Genomic DNA, 21,536 nt, shown 5'->3' with positions numbered 1-21,536 from the left:
ATTTCTCTCAATTTTTCCGTAAATCGTTTGTTTTACGAAAAAAAGAACATATAGTACGCAGCCTGTCCGGATCTACAAGTTTTATCTAACATACTTTTCGATACAGCCAGTAATTTAGAAGATACTCAAGAAAAATGATTTCATGAGCATTTAATTAATTATTTTAATGTGTTAAAGGGCCTTAGGGCACGTTTTCCCGTTATCTGATCGAGCTCAAACTTTGCACAGATTTTTTTTTAATTGTTTGGAACAATCCTGGGGGATGACCTAAAGAAAATTTTGGAAAAAATTGTCTTTAACAGCGTCTACAAGTACAGTAGATATTGTAGGAGAAAACAGCATTGCCCTTTGTTAAACACATCACCGAATTTCCACAGTACAGTATTGGGAGAAGCTCTATTCTCATTTCATCCGTCGGCAACAAGTGTTTCTGGCAACCGGCCAGGTCGCTAACGTTACGCGTCCGACAACATCAACGTTTAGTCAAACGTTCGGTGGGTGCATAAACTCCGAATGATTACTCCAAGAATAGATCTACAGTCGCCCTGAAACCAGGAGCTCGTTACTAATCTAAGAAAAAACAATTATTTACTGCGTGCTAAATGCTTGGATATAAAATATGACAGAGTTCAGTACGATTTTAATTTATTTCAGATTTGAACAGGCTACTACCACGGAAAATAAGATTCTATTTTATTCCACTTTCTCTTAAAATTCTATTAATTAACATTGAGATGGTGTAATCAACATGTCCTCTACACTTTTGAATGCATTCACGAATTTACTTTTCCATTTGCGATAACTCGTGGGAATTAGGAGCATATTCACGCGACAGATTAGATTATTTTTGCCCTCTTCTCGTAGTAATTTTGGTTTGTTCAAATATTCCTGTGTAATTCAGAATTTATTTAATCAGGTTCGATTCGGAAATGCAAAATTTGTTGAACGACATCCGGCAAGAAAAAGCTCAGCGGGAAAAGTTGGCAAGAGAGAAGGAAATAGCACTCGCCGAAAAGTTCACCGTAGAGCAAAATTTAAGCGTGAGTATACACAGTTTCTTTATCGTTCCATTTATTTATTAACCAGTCACGTGCACTACTAGAAATGATTATTGTGCCATTCGAACATGTCACAATTAGTATGAATAATCGATTACTGCTACAGTTTTGCTTTTATACTAATTAAATGTTGATAGTTAACGCAGATCGTAAACGTATATATGTGCAAACTATATTTAAACTGTGTTTAATTAATTGTAAGGGGAATTTATTGTGTAATATACCGTATGTAAAGTTGGTAATTTTCGAAAGAAATTATTCGAATTGACTCGCATCGAATAATATATTTCTAGCAGTGTATTTCGCTATCAAGGCACTGTCCATTTTCGCGTGATTTCGTTGATACCAGTTATGTTTTCTATACAGGACGCGAAATTGGAAATTGAATTAAAAGAAGAAAGATTGCGCACGTTAAGTCAAGAGTTGGAAGAATTGACATTCGGTGGTAAAACTGAAGAGGAAGTAGCGCAGCTGAAGAAAGCTAAACACGAATTGGAGAAAAGGGTGAAAGATCAAGAAGAAGAGCTCGACGACCTCGCTGGTCAGGTGCAACTTCTTGAACAGGCAAAGTTAAGACTCGAGATGAACTTCGAACAACAACGAAAAGAAATGCGCAAAGAAATGCAACAAAGAGACGACGAACTCGAAGATATACGCGGTAACGTGCTGAAGAAAGTCAAAGCTTTAGAATCGCAATTAGAAAATGAATACGAGGAGAGGACCATTCTTCTTCGTGAGAAACATGAATTAGAACGTCGCCTAGTAGCCATAGAAGATCAGGACCGAACCGAGCGAGCTGCGGAAGCGGAGACTGTGCATAGGTATGCAACATGCAATGTTTCAAATGCGAATTAAGCAGCCAATTAAAAAATGTAGAAAAAGAGATAAATAACAAGACCGCATAGAAATCGGAATTGGTTCAACACGATGCGAGATAGATAGGCAATAATGATGTATATGATTTTTTTGTTAGGTTGAAGAGGGACTTGAAGAGAACGAAAGTGCTGCTTAGAGACGCTCAAACCATGCTAGAGAGATCAAAGAGCGACTCAACGGGTAAGGCAGCTTTACGACAACTAAAGAATCAGTTAGAAGATGCAGAGTGTGCTCGGGCAACTGCGATTAAAGCGAAACAGGCGCTCGAACAGGAATTGAATGAAACACAAGCTTCGCTAGAGGAAACACTACGACAACGTTCCGAAGCTGAAGATCGAGCGAATGTAGCTAATCGCGAGAGAACCGAACTGCTTTCGCAATTGGAGGAAAACGAAGAAGAGCTTGCAGAGGTGAGCATGTCCACGTAGACGGAAGTAGTTTATATTTCGAACAAAAAAGCGACATGGCTTCGAGAAAGATGTTGTATGTAATTCTCTTTTTCTTACTATGGTTTTTGATCAAATAGAGGCACTCTATTTAGAATTATTTGAAGTTGTCACATTACGAACATGTACGTCATGTGCGCGAGCTGATTCAGCTTGGCCTCTCCTTTACAAGTTTCTAGTGTTACGGAGAACGACAAATTAAAGCAACACAGTTTTAAAATATCGACTCATTACCATTTTTAATAAACGAGTTTTGTTAGTGAAAAAACTGTCTTGTTTGTACTTTGTACTTGTCTAGTGTAAGGTTTGAATGTGAAAACGATAATCGAACAAAATCTTTGTTGATGCGTTTTATAAGGTTCTGAAAAAATATCGGGTGGCGGTTCAGCAAGTGTCGGCGGAGCAGGCACAGTTACAAGAGGCTCAGGTACAAATTATCGCTTTGGAGACAGAAAGAAACTCGCTGAAAGATCAACTTTCGGAGTTAACGCAACGATTAGAGTCCGTAGAACAACTCGGTGATCCTACAGCGAATAGTTTAGCCACGAGACGTCTCGAGTTTCGAGCCAAAGAGCTTGAAAGTAAATTAGAACTGGAACAAACAACAAGAGCACGCTTGGAGGTAATACATCATATATTTGATTAAACAATTAACTTGTAATTCGACTGTAAATTTCGTAACACTTCGACAGTGTATCCATTTTAACTTGTTAAGGATTATACAACTTCTTAACAATTTTGTTGCAGACTCAAATAACAAGGCTGAAAGAGAATGTTGAGAAACTGCAAATCGAAACCGCCTCTTTGAAAACCAAGGAACAGACCGCTCAAGAAACTGCAAGACGATTACAGAGGACGTTACGCGAGGCTCGCGAAGAGGCTGCTTCGTCATTAACTCGTGAACAAGAAGCAACTCGTGCTCGTCGCGAATTAGAAAAATGTCTTGAGGCCGCCGAAGCAGAGACCAAAGTCGCCAAAGACGATTTAAGACTAGCACTTCAAAGAATTGATGATCTACAGAGCGCGATTCAAGGCGATCTTGATTTGGATTGCAGCGAAGAGGCAACGACTGAAAACAGTGATAGGTAATATTTCTGTTAGTTTATTACCTCTGTAAAACTTGAAAAGTTTTACTTTCCTTCGTATTTATCAATATCTTTCGATAATAAGTTATATATTATTTATTTTGCTTTCAGTGATTGATCCGCATCATTGTCGGATTTTGAGTCCGATGAAAGCAAGAATGAAGACTCGAGTGCTGTACCCACTGTCGAGGAATTATTTATGGATTAACATGAATTGAAACTAAGGTGCGAAGTAGAACAAAAAATGATTGACGTAGGGTGATTAGGAAAGAAAAATCTATACTCAGGAAGGTGAAAATATTGACCAGAGAAAAAGGTTCATGTGAACAAACGAAAGAGATTAAAATCAAAATACTGCTATTTACAGTAAGTTTTGAAAAACACAATAATGGTAAAATCATCAATATGGTGGTACATAATTTATATACGATTTACATTTGTGATGTCGAGACCTCTCTGACATTCGTATTTCTTGAGACTAACGTATAATATACAGTCACGTAATTGATGGTAAACAAATTTCAATCAGAATCATTCTTTACGAATGGATCAATCAACTTCAGTTTTTCTGTCAAGCTAGAAGGATTAGGTTATGCGATGACGTGTAATGAAACTTTTAGAAAAATTGGCTTCAGTCGGAATTACGAAAAACAATGTAGTAAATTGATCTTTACAACTCTTTTATTTAGGCCAGTAATGAAAATTTTAAAACTGTGCTCTGCTCACCATTTTTAATCATTAACAACTCGTAAACCAATTGACCAATTTCGTTGAAATTTTCAACATGTACATAACTTATATATATCTATAAAATACATTGTTTAAGTTTTCGTTACGGACTCGAATAAAATAGTTGCAAAAAGCAACTTCCTCAATTTCGTTTTTTTTCGTAATTCCGATTAAACACAATATTTATAAAATTTTTATTGAACGTTGTTTGGTAAACTAATTCTTCGAGCTTGGCGGAAAAACTGAAATCTTTTGGTACATTTCTAAAAAAGTTATTTTGGGTCTTTATTTGCTTGTGTAGAGTTCATCCTCCGTTCTTTCTCTATAAACGAAAACTGAACACATTGAAATGTCAAATATTGTTGCGCGTTGTTGGTAAAAAAACTAAATCTTTTCTTCTGTACGTACACTCTTCCGCGATTAAATATGTTACACCCAATATTTATATTTTCTGACTTAAAACATGAGTGTTTACGAATTGTCTGATCGAGACGAACTGTGCGTAAACGTAGAAAAGGAGACTATGGATACATTGATAAAGATTTCATAGAAACGGACCCCTAACGTCATCCCTAAGACGAAAGCATTTTTATATTAGACCAGTAATTCTAATGTTTCTAATTCTAATGTTGTAAGTCATACAATTGTACGGTGTTCTGGACTTGCGTAATGCAATTATAAAAAGCAGTACGAACAATTTCAAGATCAGTTCGATGACACGTTTCTATTTTATCAATAGGAATGAAGTGTTGGGACTGTAAGTACTAGATCGCGAATCATTATGTCATTTAGCATTATTAGAAAAACAAAGATTCATAAAGTAAAGTCCCAGAACCTGGAAAAGATTCGACGTTTTTTATACTGAAGGTAATATCTACATTATTTTGCGTACTTGCCATTAAACGAAAAGTTTTTAGTATACAGTAAAGTTTCATTACGCAGGGCAGGACTGAAATATTTATGATGACAATTTAATTATAAGGAGACCGACAAATAGCTGTTATAGAAGGAAAATATTATACGCTTGTCTACTCTCCTTTCTTATGGTAACGCTAAGCTTCATTCGAGAGCAAAGAAAAAAGAATAATAAACAGTATAAGGGTATAACACAGTGATCGAGGAAACGTGTAACAATTTTATTATGCTCGCGAGGACCTAAATGTTATTACTAACAACTAACTACGTACACGTTCATATGGATTATTTTTCATAATTATTAGACTGTGGATGTTTATGTAAATACAGATCTTTGTGGCCTAATTTATAGAAATCGGGAGGGACGTTGAATTCCAAATGAGGGGAAAAACCCGCACTGCGGATTATTCAACTTTTTATAATATTGAATACACGATATATGAACGCATGAGTATGTCATAAATGCATAAAGTCTGCAGTCAAGTAATGATCAATGCTGTCACTTGACAAAGTGTTTTTCATTTCCGAATTACTCTATAGCCCTATACATGCTAGTTTAGGATAGACAAAATTAGTTATTCATTGTCAACGCCACCGCCACTGCCGAACAATATCAAAACATTATCTTCATGATAGCGAACGAGAGTGAAAGAATAAATATTAAATTGCAAATTATCTTTTATAAAGCTGTATGGTCAATAGACTGGAATATTTAGATGAATACGAAAGCGATGAGGGAAATCAATACTTTGTACGAACATGAATGTTTGCGCAATCGATTTATTGCGGCCCTTTCGCTTGTCGAAACAATCAACAAAGTATTTAGGTGCTAACTATAATTCCCAGTCAACGTGTATATGTAATGGCTTTTGTACTTTGCTTTGCGATGCGCGTTCCGACGATATTTTATCCGACAGTAGTTGTCGTCGACGTTGTCGTTCTTCCAGTCTTCCACAGGATTACGAACTTCTGGATACTGTAGCGTCGAAGCGTTCGCACTCACACGTTCGATAATCACATCATAGCCTTTCAATAGCATTGTACACATGCAATTTGTATGTATGTGCAGCGAACATGGAAATCGAAGCTACTAAACAAAAATACTTCTCTACAAGTAAAAGAACAAATGCGCTCCATGATATTTAACACTTCGCTACCGAGTTAATTATGGTGGTTACTCTTTCAAATTTGTATTATATGATGCGAGTCATTATGTCTTTGGTTTCTTATAAAAGATACTTGTGTAACTTATTGCTTTGTAAAATGCAGATACCTTATTTAATTAACTGAGCTACTGATTTCTTTCAACCTCTCCTGCGACAGTAACAAAAAATATCGAATGAAGCGTTTGAAAGCTTCTCTATCGTCTGCGACGCGAGAAGCGTCGTTTTGTTAAATATTTTTGATTTACCAAGCACATATAAACGTCCACGAAGTTTTTCCACATCTGAATAAAAGATATCTTGCGAGTTCATTTTTATAATTATTCATCATTTTTATCATTTCATAATTAGTTATTATACATTCCCTGACACATATTTACATTTATTGATGAAAGATGAAAAATATTGGATTTTCATTACAGCAGCAAATGATTCGTGCCGCTTTTCCCATAAGACGCAATGTTAATTCCGGCACGAATTATTTGCGCTTCGTATACGTACTTACAGCGCCATCTAGCGGCAAAACGCTCAAACTGTTAGCCAAATGTTACCGACAGAGCCAGTCAGGCCGGGAACAACGCCATCTAGCGGTAGACTGGGAACTAACAGTTTGATTTAGTTCCGAATGTACCGCTAGATGGCGCTGTTACCGGCCTGACTTGCTCTGTCGGTAACATTTGGCTAACAGTTTGGGCGTTTTGCCGCTAGATGGCGCTGTAAGTACGTATACGAAGCGCAAATAATTCGTGCCGGAATTAACATTGCGTCTTATGGGAAAAGCGGCACGAATCATTTGCTGCTGTAATGAATATACAATATTTTTCATTTTACATGAATAAATTATCTTTATTATATAATACAAACACAGAGGATTCTCCAGTACACACTCAACAATGTTTTTCGCCCTTGAATAACAATTGCATTGAATATTTAACCATCCGCGAGCTATTCTCATCGGTGCGAGCTACTTGCACCAATGATGTAATGGTCATCCGTTCTAGGGGTGAATCTACAACTCTGCATCGGTGGACATTTATAAGAGAAACTTGCCGCAAAATTGTTTATAACAAAGAAGATTGTTGGTTGTTCATAACAAAGAAGATTATTGATTATTATTGACCCTTAGAGCCCGTTCAGACACGGCGGAATCCGCGCGCCATAAAATACTAATGCCAGGTATAGGTACTTACTCAGAATCTCTGTTCCTCCGTCGGATCAAGTGGACAGTGCGTCTATAGATGTATTGTGTAGATTCACTCCTACCACGGTTGACTATTACTTTGTATACACCCTGTACAGCAGCAATATACTGGCTGCAAATATCGCGGTTATGTTTAAGCGTCAATTTACGTCTGCGGACATTGCGCAATGCAACACAATAAGATATCGGAGAGTCTAGTCGTAAACATATCGAATTATATTGAAAGGAAATAATAGTTAACCAATTGTTCAATACAAATAAGCAGAATAATAGAACTGAAATCCTCTGTCGTTCTTTTCTCTCCATCTAACCCTTTGCATTCCTTTGTCGAGTGTGACTCGACATCGGAGAAAAAAAAAATTGTGAATAAAACGGGTTTTATAATATGTATCTGGTTCTTCCATTATTTATTTAATTGTCTCATTCTTTAGCTAAAAACAAATATAAATTACGGTATACTGTAAAAAACCATTACGATGCACATGTGTTTTCGAAAATTACGATACTTCTCGGGTTTCCGAAGCCTGTCATCTTTATTATCTACGTACAGGGTCTGTCCGGAAAGTAATGCGACCAAATTTTTTTTTTATCTATTGAACATATGAGTACAAACCTTTAAAATTCTTCAAAGTAGGACCCTTGGGCGTCGACACATTTTTTCCAGCGCGATTTCCATGCTTCGTATGCTCCCTGGAAGGCGTTATCTGGAGCCTCTCGTAGTACCCTCGTCGCAGCCCCTCGTCAAGCACTTCCAACCAAAACTTTTCCGTAGATTACGGGGAAAACAGTAAACGGTACTTCTTAGTTGGATCATAACACTTCCTCAACCCCCGTACAGTCCTGACTTGTCTCCTGCCGACTTCTTCTTGTTTCCAAAAATTGAAAATGTGCTAAAAGGATGCCATTTTGAAAGCGTGGAACGCGTCAAAGAGGCTGTAACGAGGGTACTACGAGAGGTTCCAAAAAATGCCTTCCAGAGAGCATACGAAGCTTGGAAATCGCGCTGCAAAAAATGTGTCGACGCCCAAGGATCCTACTTTGAAGAAAAAAGGTTTGTACTCATATGTTTAATAGATTTCTTTTTTTAAATGTGGTTGTGCATTACTTTCCGGACAGACCCTGTACATTCAACCAATTACATATTATAGATTCTATAACTATATACTGATATTTCTTACGTATCACAGCAGTCACAGCATATGAACGTGAAAATAGTTTCTTCTCAATTTGTCATGATAATATCGACAGGGCCCGCTCTAGGGGGTGGGCAACCTGGACATTTGTCCGGGGCGCGAAAATTTAGGGGCGCCATTTTGGCTGTAAGTGTGTTAATTAATAGAAAATTTGCTTTTATTAAAATTTAAATAAAATGATTTGATTTTTATTGAAGATAAAGAATATATCTACCTTTATTTAAAAAAATATATATATATATTCTTAAGGGGCGGCAATTTGTCTTTTTGTCCGGGGCGACGTAACCGCTAGAGCGGGCGCTGATATCGATAGTGAAATTTATAAAAACGTCTATCGTGTCTATATGACAAATGCATAAAGAAAGTCTGATTCATTGTAGTAGTGCAATATGATCACTAGACTGCGGATTTTATGCATTTATGACAAAAATGGACACCTATATACAATTTCATGCAGTGGTCGGCAAGGACTGCACACTTCGGTCGTTTTTCGAGGGCAACGCCTTCTTGTCTCGACCGCGCGTCGAGCTCCCCGTGACGATACTAGTTCTCGAGTATACGAATGCAGGGTGACGTACTAACTATTGTCACCTAAGTACAATAATTTCGAACGTGTGACAGTAGTAGAAAAGTTTTCGAAATATAAGTTGCATAAATAGAGATGTGAAGGTCGCTTTTGTTTTTTTAAAAAGACTGCTATGTTTTGGTACCAGTTTTCTGATAGCGGCTATTGAGATGAATCGAACGTGGTACAACATTAAGGTGTTCGAAGGTCAGCAAAGGTCATTTATGAGAAAAAAGGCGAAATAAACTTGCATTTACAAAAGGTGTTTAAAGTGATTGCCATTGGTATCAATGTAATGCTGCAATCTTCTTATCACGCGCGGATTGAGTAGTATTTCTTATCACTTCGGCACTTATCGAATCGCATGCTGTATTACTTTATTGTACAAACGTATTCAATTGTACAGCGTGTAGGGTGACAACGTTGAGGATATCGTTCAGCGTATAAATCCTAGCTTATAATGTTCGTTAATGTTCACTGATAAAAGATAATGAAAATATTTTTCTCAATTTTTTCGAAAACCGTTTGTTTTACGGAAAAAGGTAATACGTCATAAAAGACACAGCCCGTCCGGATCTACACGTTTTGTCTAATATATTTTTCGATGCGATCAATAATTCATATTCGCTATCAATTCGATTTTTTCCATCGATATCAGTTTTTCAAACAATATAGTTTTTTATTTAGCCATGGTGCGAACATGTTTTTGTACAGAGGCCTTCACTATTGCTGCTAAAGCATGAATCGTCCTTAAAGTCGAAAATTTGCATTCCTTTTAAAAATCGATTTCATTAGAAACTACACGCGAGAAAAAAATCTATAGTAGTAATAGTAATAGCAGTGGTAGCTTTCAGTTAAACCGATTAGTTTGAATAACCGTTTGGCTGCGATAAACTCGATGCAATCACGCTATCTACTTAACACCCTCAAGATGACAGCGAAATTGATAAATCGCTCGGTACTGTCACTGTTTGTTATTGAACGATGCTTTTTCATAAAACATGATTACGTATTTTCATTCTTTATATCATTATACATACAGTCAGTCTCATAATTATTATTGGCATACACATTGAATCAAAATAACTTTTTTATAAATGGACCAAACTACTTCAGTTTTTCTGCCAAGCTAGATCGATCAGTTTACTGCATAAATGGTGTTTGATGAAAATTTTGGGAAAGTTGCATTTAGTCTGATTTACCGTCATATACAAATATTATAATACCAAAAAATGGTTTATAACGTTGTATGATTGTGCTTTCTTATTTGAATATGTTGGAGTTACCACATCCTGTATGAATCTCTGATTAATTGCAAATTTTACTAGTTGCTACTTCACTATTTTCAGCGCCCGCTCTAGCGGTTACGTCGCCCCGGACAAAAAGTCAAATTGTCGCCCCTTAAGAATATATATATATATTTTTTTTAAATAAAGGTACATATTTTTTATTTTCAATAAAAATCAGATCATTTTATTTAAATTTTAATAAAAGCAAATTTTCTATTCATTAGGTATTTAACACATCAATATTTTTCTCATAATTACAGCCAAAATGGCGCCCCTAAATTTTGGCGCCCCGGACAACTAACTCCGGCCCCTAGAGCGGGCCCTGCTATTTTATGTGTACAGTTTATTTATGAACTAGAAACAGCCACGTTTAAATGTAGTCTGTTTTGTAATCAGCTTTGTTTTGATCGGATTACATTCTAGCGACACATGCCCAAGTGGTTTCAATCCGATTACTTTTAATCACAAATTGATTGATGTATGGGAGAATGGGGTAAAACCCGGAACTGTTACTTTGACTTTACCTCGCCTTACTCCATGCCCTGTAATGTAGTGAAAATCTGATCCTATTCTAGGATTGCAAGGGTGCGGGATTCACCTTCTCATTTTTCGATAATGCAAAGATGGCGTTTTTCAATAGTCAAAAGCGCTAGATAAAAGATCAATCCAGGCCGCGATCGCCCTCAAAAAGTCCTATTTTTACGTTTGCGAGGCGTAATTTGCATTATTCGACAGCATGTAGCAGCCTTATGAAAATATGGAGCTACATGCGCAGCTATATGCTTCCGAATAATGAAAATTGCGCCTCGTAAACGTAAAAATTTGGCTTTTGACTACTGAAAATCCCCACCCTTGCAATCCTGGAAACAAGAGTCTACCCTCTTAAAAACAGTGTTGGGCAAATTTTATTTTAAATAATAAATAATTAAATAATAAATAAACGTGTGATTTTAATTGCAAATAATAACTAGACTTTTTATTTAAATAATTCCAAAAATAATGTATTTATTATTTCTTACTTGCAAATAAAAGATTATTTATTATGTGGATTGAGATGGAAATCAATTAAATAGTTTTCGGTCTTCTCTTATTTCTTGTATTTTGTATTTGTATACAGTATACAATGAGCACGTGGCGAAATCAATATCCTGATTACCCGTATATATAATATTTACGTAAATACAACTATTTTTTGTACCAAGTTGCTTGGGTCTGTTGCACGTGTTGTCTATCTGTCGGAGTTGAAGTTGTCGGAGCGCGGTGGTTGTAAATAATAGGGCGATTCGCGCGTGCGCTTTGATCCGTGCGCGTTTTTTCTCTGCTATAGCAACCTTTTGAGGTATACCGCCAGTGTGGTCGGGCTCGTCCGGAGGGCGGATTAATGAATGAAATCACAATTTAATTTATGATTTGCTAATACAAATAATAATTGCAAATTGTATTTGTAAATAACAATTAACTTTATTATTTTAAATAAATTCATTTAGACTTGCTCAAATAATAGATAATTATTTTTGCGTTTTATTTGAATATCCAAATAACAAATAACTTGTTATTTGAATCATTATTTAAATAATTACTTATTTAAATAAATTTATTTATTGCCCAACACTGCTTAAAGACGTCAATTTTGTTGAAAATAATATTATTCTTAAATTCTTCTAATGTGTTTTGACTGTTTTAACACTGAACCTTCCGAGCCTTAAAAGTAACTGGTATTTACGTGTTCCCTTATAAAAATGACATGATTGATTTTATTTAGAGGTTGCGCGGCTCATATTGTGATACATGCGCTCTACTAAAAATATCTTTTTATTATTTCAATAAGTGTAAAAATAAAAAATTTGGAGCCGGTCATTTCGATCGGTGCTGGTAGGTTCAGTGTTAAATTACACCTACACATTTTTGCCATAAATGTATAAAATCAGCTGTTTACTGAAAAGTGCCAAGAGCAAAAGAACCCGCAAAGATTATCTTTACGAGCAGAAATTCGTTCCCTTCGGTGCTGCACAATTCAAACGTATTTCTTTGAAATTATCAGAGCTCAGAAATGTTTGTCGGCTGCGATAAGGACTAGAGAACAAGGCGCGAGACGCAAGACGCGCGTCGCGACAAGGCGCGAGACGCAAGACGCGCGTCGCGCGACAAGGCGCGAGACGCGAGCGTGAGAGGGACGGAGGGAGAGGTTTCAGTTGCATTACGTACAGTGTAGATACATCATGTTCAAGAAATTCGTATCCTTTCGTTGCACGTGTACGATGCTCTCAGTTAACGAGGGACCACTGTTGCTGGTGGATCGTTATAACTATTAAGGTGTTATTAAAAAAAGACTCAACTATAATAGCACCGAAAACCAAAACGAAACTTAGTGTTACACGAGAGTACGTATCGCAGAGGAGTTTTATGTGCATTTTCATGTGATCTACATCAGATTTGATTTGACGTAACACGACATCCACATGTTTACAGCGTGCGAGAGCGTGAACTGCGTTTGTTGCGTGCGCGTGCGCCTGTACGTGTGCGTGAGCGTGCGCTTGTGCGTATACGAGTATATTATGAAAGTACTTAAATTCATCGTGACTAGATAAAACACGAGCTTGCCGTTAATAATATTCTTATAAAACCGATACCGCTACTGATTTTTTTCGAACGTGGCTCTACCCACGAACTTTTCACACTATTATGACAGGAACCACCGAGACATTGGTGAGTATTAGGAAATCTGTTACATTCTGCTTGTTCCCGAGAAGTTTCTTCCGAGGAAGACACGCCAATTTTAGAATTCGGTTAGGTTATGTTACCGAACCACGCGGCCCGGCCGCGGCCGTCCGCGAAGGAACACACCAGCGATCGAAAATCTGTAACTTCACAGGTGTATAACGTGTATGCGCCACATTCCACGCAACACACGCGATGCAAACCTGCTTGTGTATATATGTACATAAACATATGTGTGTGTGTCGTGTCGTATCGTATCGTGTGCTGTATAAATAACTAGAGCGAGACTTTCGTTGCACTCATCCGATCAGTGCCGCCAGAATCGACCAAAACTGGTCGAGGTGGTACAACTGAGCAAAAAGTGATACTACATGTAAAAATAAGTCGAAAAAATGGAATAACATTTCTTCGTTTGCCGCCCTTGAATAAGTCGAAAAAATGGAATAACATTTCTTCGTTTGCCGCTTCGTTTTCGAGAAAATAGAGTTTAAAGTTCCGCCAGATTTGCGTGCTTTAGTAATATGCACAAAGTGAAATTGGTTGATCATGGTCAGACGCGTCAGACGATTCCTATTTCCTATGCAATAGCACGTGTATTCGCTGCATTTTCAAACTCGATTTTCTCGAAAACGAAGCGTCAAACAGAAAAATATTATTCCTTTTTCTCGACTTATTTTTACATGTAGTATCACCCCCTGCTCGGTTGCACCACCCGTCCGGCCACAGCTTGTATATACATATTATAATAGTTATGTTGTGTGTTTATATTATTACCGCCCGACACCTCAGTTATAGAACTAGAACTACCAGATGAGTCAAAATGATCTGCTCGTGATTTGTTCGTTTAGAAATATGTATTAAAAGTATAAATACGTTCCTCTCAGAAATTTTTTTAGTGAACTTCTCCATTCAAGTTTATATTTAAATAAAACTTGTAGGAAATTATGCCAATTGCGTTTACCCTACGCCCCTTGACGCGGCCGCACGTCTCGCTTCCCGTGGCGGTCATGGTTCTCGAGCCAGTTCAGTGTGAGACGTGTGGCCGGGTCGAGGGGGCATAACCTTCGAAAATCGGCCGTCGCGAGTAAATAATTCCGAATCCTGGTGTAGAGGCACGAGCATGGCAAAAAATACATACGCGTGGAAAACCACGCGCGGCAGAAGTGATACTTCTTGTAGTCTAGTAATGTTTAGAAGTAAATTAAGATTGGAAATGGTAAATAATCCTAATGATGCGACAACAAGATCAGGAACAACTCTCGATGCAGTATTTGCAAGACATTTAGACAAAATTGAATCGAGAATATTTATATCATATTTTAGCTATCACAAGCCAATTGTTTCAATGATAGAATCGTAGAAAATCATTGAAAAAATAATGAACGATCAAAATTTGCGACGCAAAGAAGGAGAGCATTATGTAGACTGCAAGTAGTTTCACTTCTGCCGCGCGTGGTTTTCCACGCGTATGTTTTTTTACTTACCTGACACCTGTCAAAATTTTTCAGGTTAATTTAGAACAAGGGTTTGGATAATTGTTTGTAAATCTTTCAGTCGGACCAAAGTCCGATGAGAAACTGCATGTGAGGTTGATTCACCTGGTTGAAACACCTGGAGGTTGATTCTATGTTATCCAATTGTGCAAATGTTCACAAATTAACTCTGGTTAATTAGTTATTAACGATTGTTGCGCGGGCTGATTGTTTCGGAAGTTCCCATAATGCGTATGACAAGGAGGGTCGAACTGTGCAACAAGGACAGACATACATAACATACTACTTCTCCAAAATTTGTTAATAACTAACAATTTAAGCATCAAACCTGCATAAAACTGAAATGGGAATGTAGCCAAGGCTTCATGTTACATTCTACAATCTTGAAAGTTCACCAATGAAGTCTTTAAAGTTAGTAAATTAATTATGAAAATGTTATTTGTCAAACTATTCGAGGTTATTCGCGAAAGTCACTTCCGTAACGCTAGAAAATTGTAGCCCCCTCAGCAAAGAAGTTTCACTTCAAAAATAGATAAAAACTACATCAAGAACATCACCCATATCTGGGTGACGGGGCCCCCACGGTACCATACCCGTCACCCAAATATGGGTGGCGTGGCGACGAATAATTGACTCGCTATTTGATACAAATTGTTCGGGATTCAAATCGAGGATTTTACCGGTCGATTGAGATCCACTGACAAACGTCGCTCCTTATGGGTTTTTGCTATATGTCTCAAGACGCGTGAAGAACACACGCTGCGTGTTATTATTTTTGACGCCGCGTTCGCAACGGCTTGCTGTCGTGACCCGTAAGCCACATCCATTTGAATCCCAAAACAATCGACTCTGCGATTGATCTACGCCAATCGCGTAACACCGCGTTCGCCAAATCGGCGTCTATTTGGGGACCCCCTCGACGAAGCGGATTCTCATTCTTTTTCTCGCGTTCATCGCTATTAGATCAACATTGATTCAGTGTCGTGCGAGCTCAAATTCTAAAATATCACTAATAAAGTAACGTGCGTATTTAAGCTAAACCACGCAGTTCTCCGCGAGTTTCATTTACTCGACTTAAACTTCAGTTTGATCAATTTTCTATACTCTTCACTCCCTTACCCCAACCACCCTCCTATCTGTAACTCGCACTCAAGCATATCAGCATCTCTGGTCATGAGAAAACTAACTTCATCTTCTGTAGGTTACTCAGGCTAAAATACACTTCCTCGCCATCTTTCAAGATCTATGTCTGATTCTAAAAAATCTTTTATTATAGATTCAGTCGCGGAAGGAAGGACCAACAGCGGGCAGTATTATGTCGATGACTTTATCGGAAGATAAAGCCGGCGGAACTAACAGGACACAATGGCGGCAGTGGTTAGCATGTATCTCTGGTTAGTTGTTTATCACTTACAATTAAGAAAATTAAGGAGCTTTCTTAAGGTACTATCCACCAATGAAAGTCGCTGGTTTTTCATTAGAAAGTTATTAAGAAATCATAAATTATTGTCAAAAGTCGGATTTCCCTTGCTACTTGTTTCACTCGTGTGTGAAGTTTCTATTGCAAGAGAACTTGGAAGTTTGTTTCATGCCAAACGTGAAATATGCTTTCGGCTGCCGAGGTTGCAATCGCCGATATTACAACAGTGTTTGCAAAGTATGATAAGGTGATATCATTGTCATCGTAACTTCGGTCATTGTAATTTCGGCCGCTCAAGGGATGTTTTACGTTTTATTTTCACATTACGCGGATCCGAAAGAGCAGAGGAGGGTATTCGAGTTTCGCGAATCAATTTTTTTCGTCAACAACATTTTAATTTTATTCAGTTTTTGAACAGCCTTTTCTTTTACATCTGAACGCAATAACTTAGACTTTCAACAACATCTCATGAGTCGAGAAATGTTCTATTTCAGTCTACCCGTTCGTTTTGTAATTTCTAACATTTTTGTCATTTAATTGACCGGGCTCGGGTCTTAGAGCGAAATAACTCTAACAGATTAGCTTTCCCGGTGCAAAGAGAGGATCTCTCAATGAAGTAGAAATTATAGAGTATACGGGTGTCTGATTTAGCTTTGCTACCCCTAGTACCTTTATTTACACAGATACAAAAAATGTTTATGGAGAAAGTTATCGTACTTGGTGGAGGGCATAAGTCTGTGCGGGTGAAGGTCATATTTTCCGAGATCTTACGGTAAACTTGTCGAACAGATATTCCCTCCCCGATTTCCATGGCCTTGAATTGTGTTGTCGAGGTCACCATTCCGAACACCATTTCCGTTTAAACTTTTTGGCGGTCGGCTTACGTTTACTAGATACTGGCAAAAAACTTTGGTAATATTGTTTACAATGTATTAGGTTGTTGCATGTGAAATGTCCGATTTTAGAATGCAACTCTTAGAAAACGTTCCGATCGAGAAATGCTATTGCAGTCTATAGGTTTATCATACAGGGTGTAGCCGGATGGGTGGTAGAACCGGGCAAGAGATGATTCTGCAAGTAAAAATCAGTCGAAAACAAGGAATAACATTTTCTAGTTTGACGCCTTGTTTTCGAGAAGATAGGTCAGGTTCGCGTGCTTCAGTATACACAGGAAGTAGAATCGGTTGGTCATGATCAGACGCGTCAGACGATTCCCATGCAATAGCGCGTGTATACGCTGCATTTTCAAAATCGATTTCTCGAGAACGAGGCGTCAAACGGGAAACTGTTATTCCTTCTTTTCGACTTATGTTTACATGCAGAATCATCCCCTGCCTGGTTGTACCACCCTGTATAAACGTAAACGTACCACGACCAGTCGAATGACCGGTTCTACATTTTCTATTTCACAATTAATGAAATTGCAAAGATGCTTTCATAGGAAATAATTTAATAAATATCTTTATTAGAGCGCGTATTATAGTAAGAATCGCGCAAAGTCTCAATAAATTAGTTCTTGTAATTTTTGTAAGGCAACCACGTGGCTGTTACTGTTATAGTTTTATATTTATTGTATAATTCTGCTTTTAAATAAAGTTTATTTCAACGTCAACCAACGCGACTGTCATCTGTTCCATTTGTATGTCTGGAAAAATAACTTATTGACGATAGCATTTCGTGATTTTTGGTCAAAATGTGGTGATTAATTAATAACGTACTAGTCGTTGATGGTAAACAGAACTACAAAAGAAATGTTTTTTCTACGCTGGCTATAATGCTAAGCCAGTAATACCTACTAACGACCTCCCTATTATAAAACCGTCAGAAAAGGTGCAGGTAGAGGAGGAGAGGCCATAAAAGGAAAGAGACACGACACGCAGTACCGGACGCCGCGCCGGAAACTTTACCGAAAGAAAGCAAATCAACACTATTGGAAAACAACGCAGAGGAGATCAGATTAATCCAGGGATTATAAGCACTAATTGTTACTGTGAAGCGTGATGTGTACAATGTTAAATGTGAAGTGTTCCGTTACTTATCTGAAAAGTGCGTCTGTAGCAGTGAGACGGGGAAAAATATTTGGTATAACATTTCTTGGTGCGCAACTACGTTTTGGAGGATGTCAATTTGTGAGTTTGATGAGCTACGCGAGCGATAAAATATTATTTTATTGCTATGCATTTCCTCGCTGGCTGTCCTTTTCCCATATTAGTATTGATAAGGTGGTGTAGCCGAAATGTTTAAAGTGATTTTACAGACTGTTTATTATTTTACAAGCATTGCTGAAAGTGTTCTCCTCGTTGCTGCATACATAACTGAACATTTTTAGAAAGATGTACCTGTAACATAGTAAACAGTTTGCAAAATCACTAAAGAATGCCTCCGATCGAGCACAAAAGTGCCCATGCCTGACATACATATAATTATAGTGTATGTATATATGTATATGTAGACGTGATATATAGATGTGATAGAAAAAAGGAAGCAAAGCTAGTCGTATAATTAATTAAGAAAATTGATTTTCTCGCGTATGTCATTAAATACGATATTATTGAGCATAGGTTCTTTTCTATACACGATTAAAACGAACATATGACACTTTTCAAATTTCAGCGACACTATCCATGGTGGCTGTCGGCACGGTATACGGATGGACAACCACTTCTCTGTCTCGACTAACTTCTGGCGACAGCGACGTGCCCGTGAAATTAACAGACGACGAATGTTCATGGCTTGTCTCTCTAACTGTGATTGGTTCTATGATCGGCCCGTTTCTGGGAGCCTGTTTAGCTGACAGATTCGGTCGCAAACGTTGTCTTATGTTATCGAGCGTCTTCTACATCATTGGCTGGATCATCGTGCTGTTCGCAACAACTGTAGAGGCCCTGTACATATCGCGAATAATACTCGGTATAGGCGTTGGTATTTCCTACACTGCAAACCCCATGTACATCTCCGAAGTGTCCGATATTAATATCAGAGGCGCATTGGGTACCTTGACCGCGGTGAATGTCTTTACTGGATCTTTATTAACCTGTAGCATAGGACCTTGGGTGCCTTATCGAGATCTGGCAGCGATCCTCTTAACTATTCCAATTCTGTTTATACTGTGTTTTGTATGGTTCCCCGAAACTCCTCATTTTTTGGCTGCGAAAGGTTGTAAAACGGAAGCTGCTAAGTCGTTGGCATTTTTTAGAGGTATCCGTGATATCAACGAAGCAACCAGAGAGTTGCACTCAGTTGTGCGACTGTCTTCTGACCCGAGCAAGTCCCGTTTATCGGTGAATTCGAGTCAGAGTACAAAAACAATGAGACATACTTGGTTAACTAGATTAAAGATAATGCGGCTACCGAATAACTTAAAAGCTCTATACATAGTTCTTGGTCTGGTGGCAGCTCAGCAACTTAGTGGAAATTTTAGTACAATGCAGTATTTGCAAGTTCTGTTTGAGAAAGCATCGGTTGGCATTGACTCAAATGTGGCTACTATTCTAGTTTTGGCTGTTGGCCTTGTTTCCGGCGGTTTAGCCACCGCAACGGTAGAAGGAGCTGGAAGACGACCGCTTCTAATGATTTCTAGCCTCGGATCGTTCGTTACTTTAGCTATTCTTGCGATTTATCTTATGCTTGAAGCAAGGGACGTCGACGTTTCGGCAGTCAGTTTTCTTACAGTGATCGACGTGATTGCCTTCCAAATAGCTTACCAAATTGGCCTAGGTACTTTAACTAACGCTCTTATCGGAGAACTATTCGCCTCGGAGGTGAAAGGCGTCGCCGGTGCCATTATTACCGTTTTCGATGGACTACTCGGTTTCACCGTTTCGAAACTGTATCAAGTAATCGGCGATAGTCTTGGTTCCCATACGGTTTACTTCTTCTTCTCGATATCCTGTTTCTTGGCGTTTTTAATGGTGACGTTCTTTGTGCCGGAAACCAGAGGTAAGACTTACAACGAAATTCAAGCGCATCTTAGTAAACGAAATACTACGAAGAGAAAAGTTCAGCAAGCTGAGAACACTTCGACATAATATTATAAATTAAACAATATTTGTTTGAATACTACGCATAATATTGTTGATCTATTTATATACTCAATTAATAAAAAAGATGGATTTATTAAGCTTTATGTTTTACGATTTATTTCGCAAATCGCTACAATACAGAGGAACTAGCACTTTTAGTATTGGACACATCAAGATGTATTTTTAAATATATGTGTTTTTAGATTGCTTCTTTTTACTAATATGAATTAGCAATCTTAGCTTGGGTGCGGGAATTTTAGCTATGGATACCGTACTAAAAGTGGTAAATACTAGATCTTGACGATGGTCTCTGGCTGTTTTCTTGTTATTCTCTTTGAGCTCTTGTAGGACTTCCGTCAGGAGCGCCCTAATGACATGGTTCTGCTGCAGGATGCTTGTCAATTGTACGCAAGGATGCTAAAGTGTGCAAGGAATTTGAAAATCAACGGAAGCGGAGAAAATTAGGATCTACAAATAATTAATGTATCTAGCACTTGGTTCACAAATAGATTGTCACTATACAGAATTGATGTAAAGGTTCGCAATAAAAAGAATTGGGAAAGAGAATCAGTTTAAATAGAATTGCTTTGTATCGTACCGAACAGCTGAGTCGTTTGATAGAAAGAGAGAGAGAGAGAGATAGAGAGTACTGTCGCTTGTCTCTCTCTTTTATTGTCTGGATCCTTTTGAAAAGTTCGACACGCACCGGTCCTTCCGGTTGAGCATTCGAGAACATTCGAGAATGATCGAGAATTGCTTTTGACCAATCACGCGCTTGGTCTATTGCCCGCGCAAATTTCGGCTCCGCTGATAGCCTAAACTTTAGACAGATTAAATATATCGTGTTGTTATCGATGCTACACAACGAAACTTTATACATTCCTTATAAAAGCACTGATAATTTTTCAAAATACATCCTTTATGATAACAAATACGTAGAAGCAAAATTATTACACAAGTCACAATTGACTTAGAATATACGTGATTCAATTGTATATTTTAAATGTTGCCGCGACGTTATATAGATGGCAGCACTAGTTTAACCACGTAAGATGGCGGCAGTCAACCATCCCCCTGCTCGCAGCAGCACCCCTCTCCCTCTCTCCCAATAAATTTACATTATTTTACGCTTCTCTCTCCCTATTCACTACTCTGTCCAGTATCTCGTCGGTGTCTGAAGTCTGTGATATACATGGGTGAACTAATTTTCCTTCTCTAATGTCATCTTTTAAAAAGGTATTATTGTTATAGGGTGAAAGCAGTTTGCACATGATGCCGTAAACAAATTTGATGCAACTTATAAGCGTCCATGTTACGTATTCGGATATTTCAATTTCAATACATATGTATATTTACATTTATA

General features: G+C 37.9%; 3 protein-coding genes and 1 long non-coding RNA gene across 18 annotated transcripts in view; all 4 read left to right on the top strand.

The window, feature by feature from the left end:
* LOC143217067 (unconventional myosin-XVIIIa) overlaps positions 1–6,395 on the top strand; it is a 45,285-nt gene extending 38,890 nt beyond the window's left edge. For all 10 annotated transcript variants that reach the window (XM_076440810.1, XM_076440809.1, XM_076440808.1 and 7 more), the window contains 6 exons: positions 917–1,040; positions 1,425–1,879; positions 2,032–2,344; positions 2,739–3,002; positions 3,128–3,465; positions 3,577–6,395. In XM_076440810.1, the coding sequence (XP_076296925.1) occupies positions 917–1,040; positions 1,425–1,879; positions 2,032–2,344; positions 2,739–3,002; positions 3,128–3,465; positions 3,577–3,583 (1,501 nt within the window). In that variant the 3' untranslated portion in view covers positions 3,584–6,395. The remainder of the gene's footprint in view (positions 1–916; positions 1,041–1,424; positions 1,880–2,031; positions 2,345–2,738; positions 3,003–3,127; positions 3,466–3,576) is intronic.
* Positions 6,396–12,915: 6,520 nt separating this feature from the next.
* Positions 12,916–18,758, top strand: LOC143217086 (uncharacterized). Its single transcript, XR_013010728.1, has 3 exons — positions 12,916–13,226; positions 16,008–16,125; positions 17,977–18,758. It is a non-coding gene; the product is annotated as an uncharacterized LOC143217086 (long non-coding RNA).
* Positions 18,759–18,775: 17 nt separating this feature from the next.
* On the top strand, positions 18,776–20,179 carry LOC143216938 (facilitated trehalose transporter Tret1-like). The gene has a single exon (XM_076440515.1). The coding sequence runs from the start codon at positions 18,776–18,778 to the stop codon at positions 20,177–20,179; it is 1,404 nt and encodes a 467-aa protein (XP_076296630.1).
* A 1,106-nt stretch (positions 20,180–21,285) lies between these two features.
* Positions 21,286–21,536, top strand: part of Gw (trinucleotide repeat containing adaptor protein gawky) — a 29,824-nt gene continuing 29,573 nt past the window's right edge. For 5 of the 6 annotated variants that reach the window (XM_076440845.1, XM_076440848.1, XM_076440847.1 and 2 more), the window contains exon 1: positions 21,287–21,409. The gene's annotated coding sequence lies outside the window, so the exon portion shown is untranslated. Of the gene's footprint in view, positions 21,410–21,536 lie in introns of all 6 variants that reach the window. The other variant, XM_076440846.1, reaches the window with a different exon arrangement.

Source organism: Lasioglossum baleicum, chromosome 16, assembly GCF_051020765.1.
Source record: "Lasioglossum baleicum chromosome 16, iyLasBale1, whole genome shotgun sequence".
Classification (NCBI taxonomy): Eukaryota; Metazoa; Arthropoda; class Insecta; order Hymenoptera; family Halictidae; genus Lasioglossum; species Lasioglossum baleicum.
Note: the sequence above shows the minus strand (reverse complement) of the source record. Positions and strands in the feature narration are given on the sequence as shown.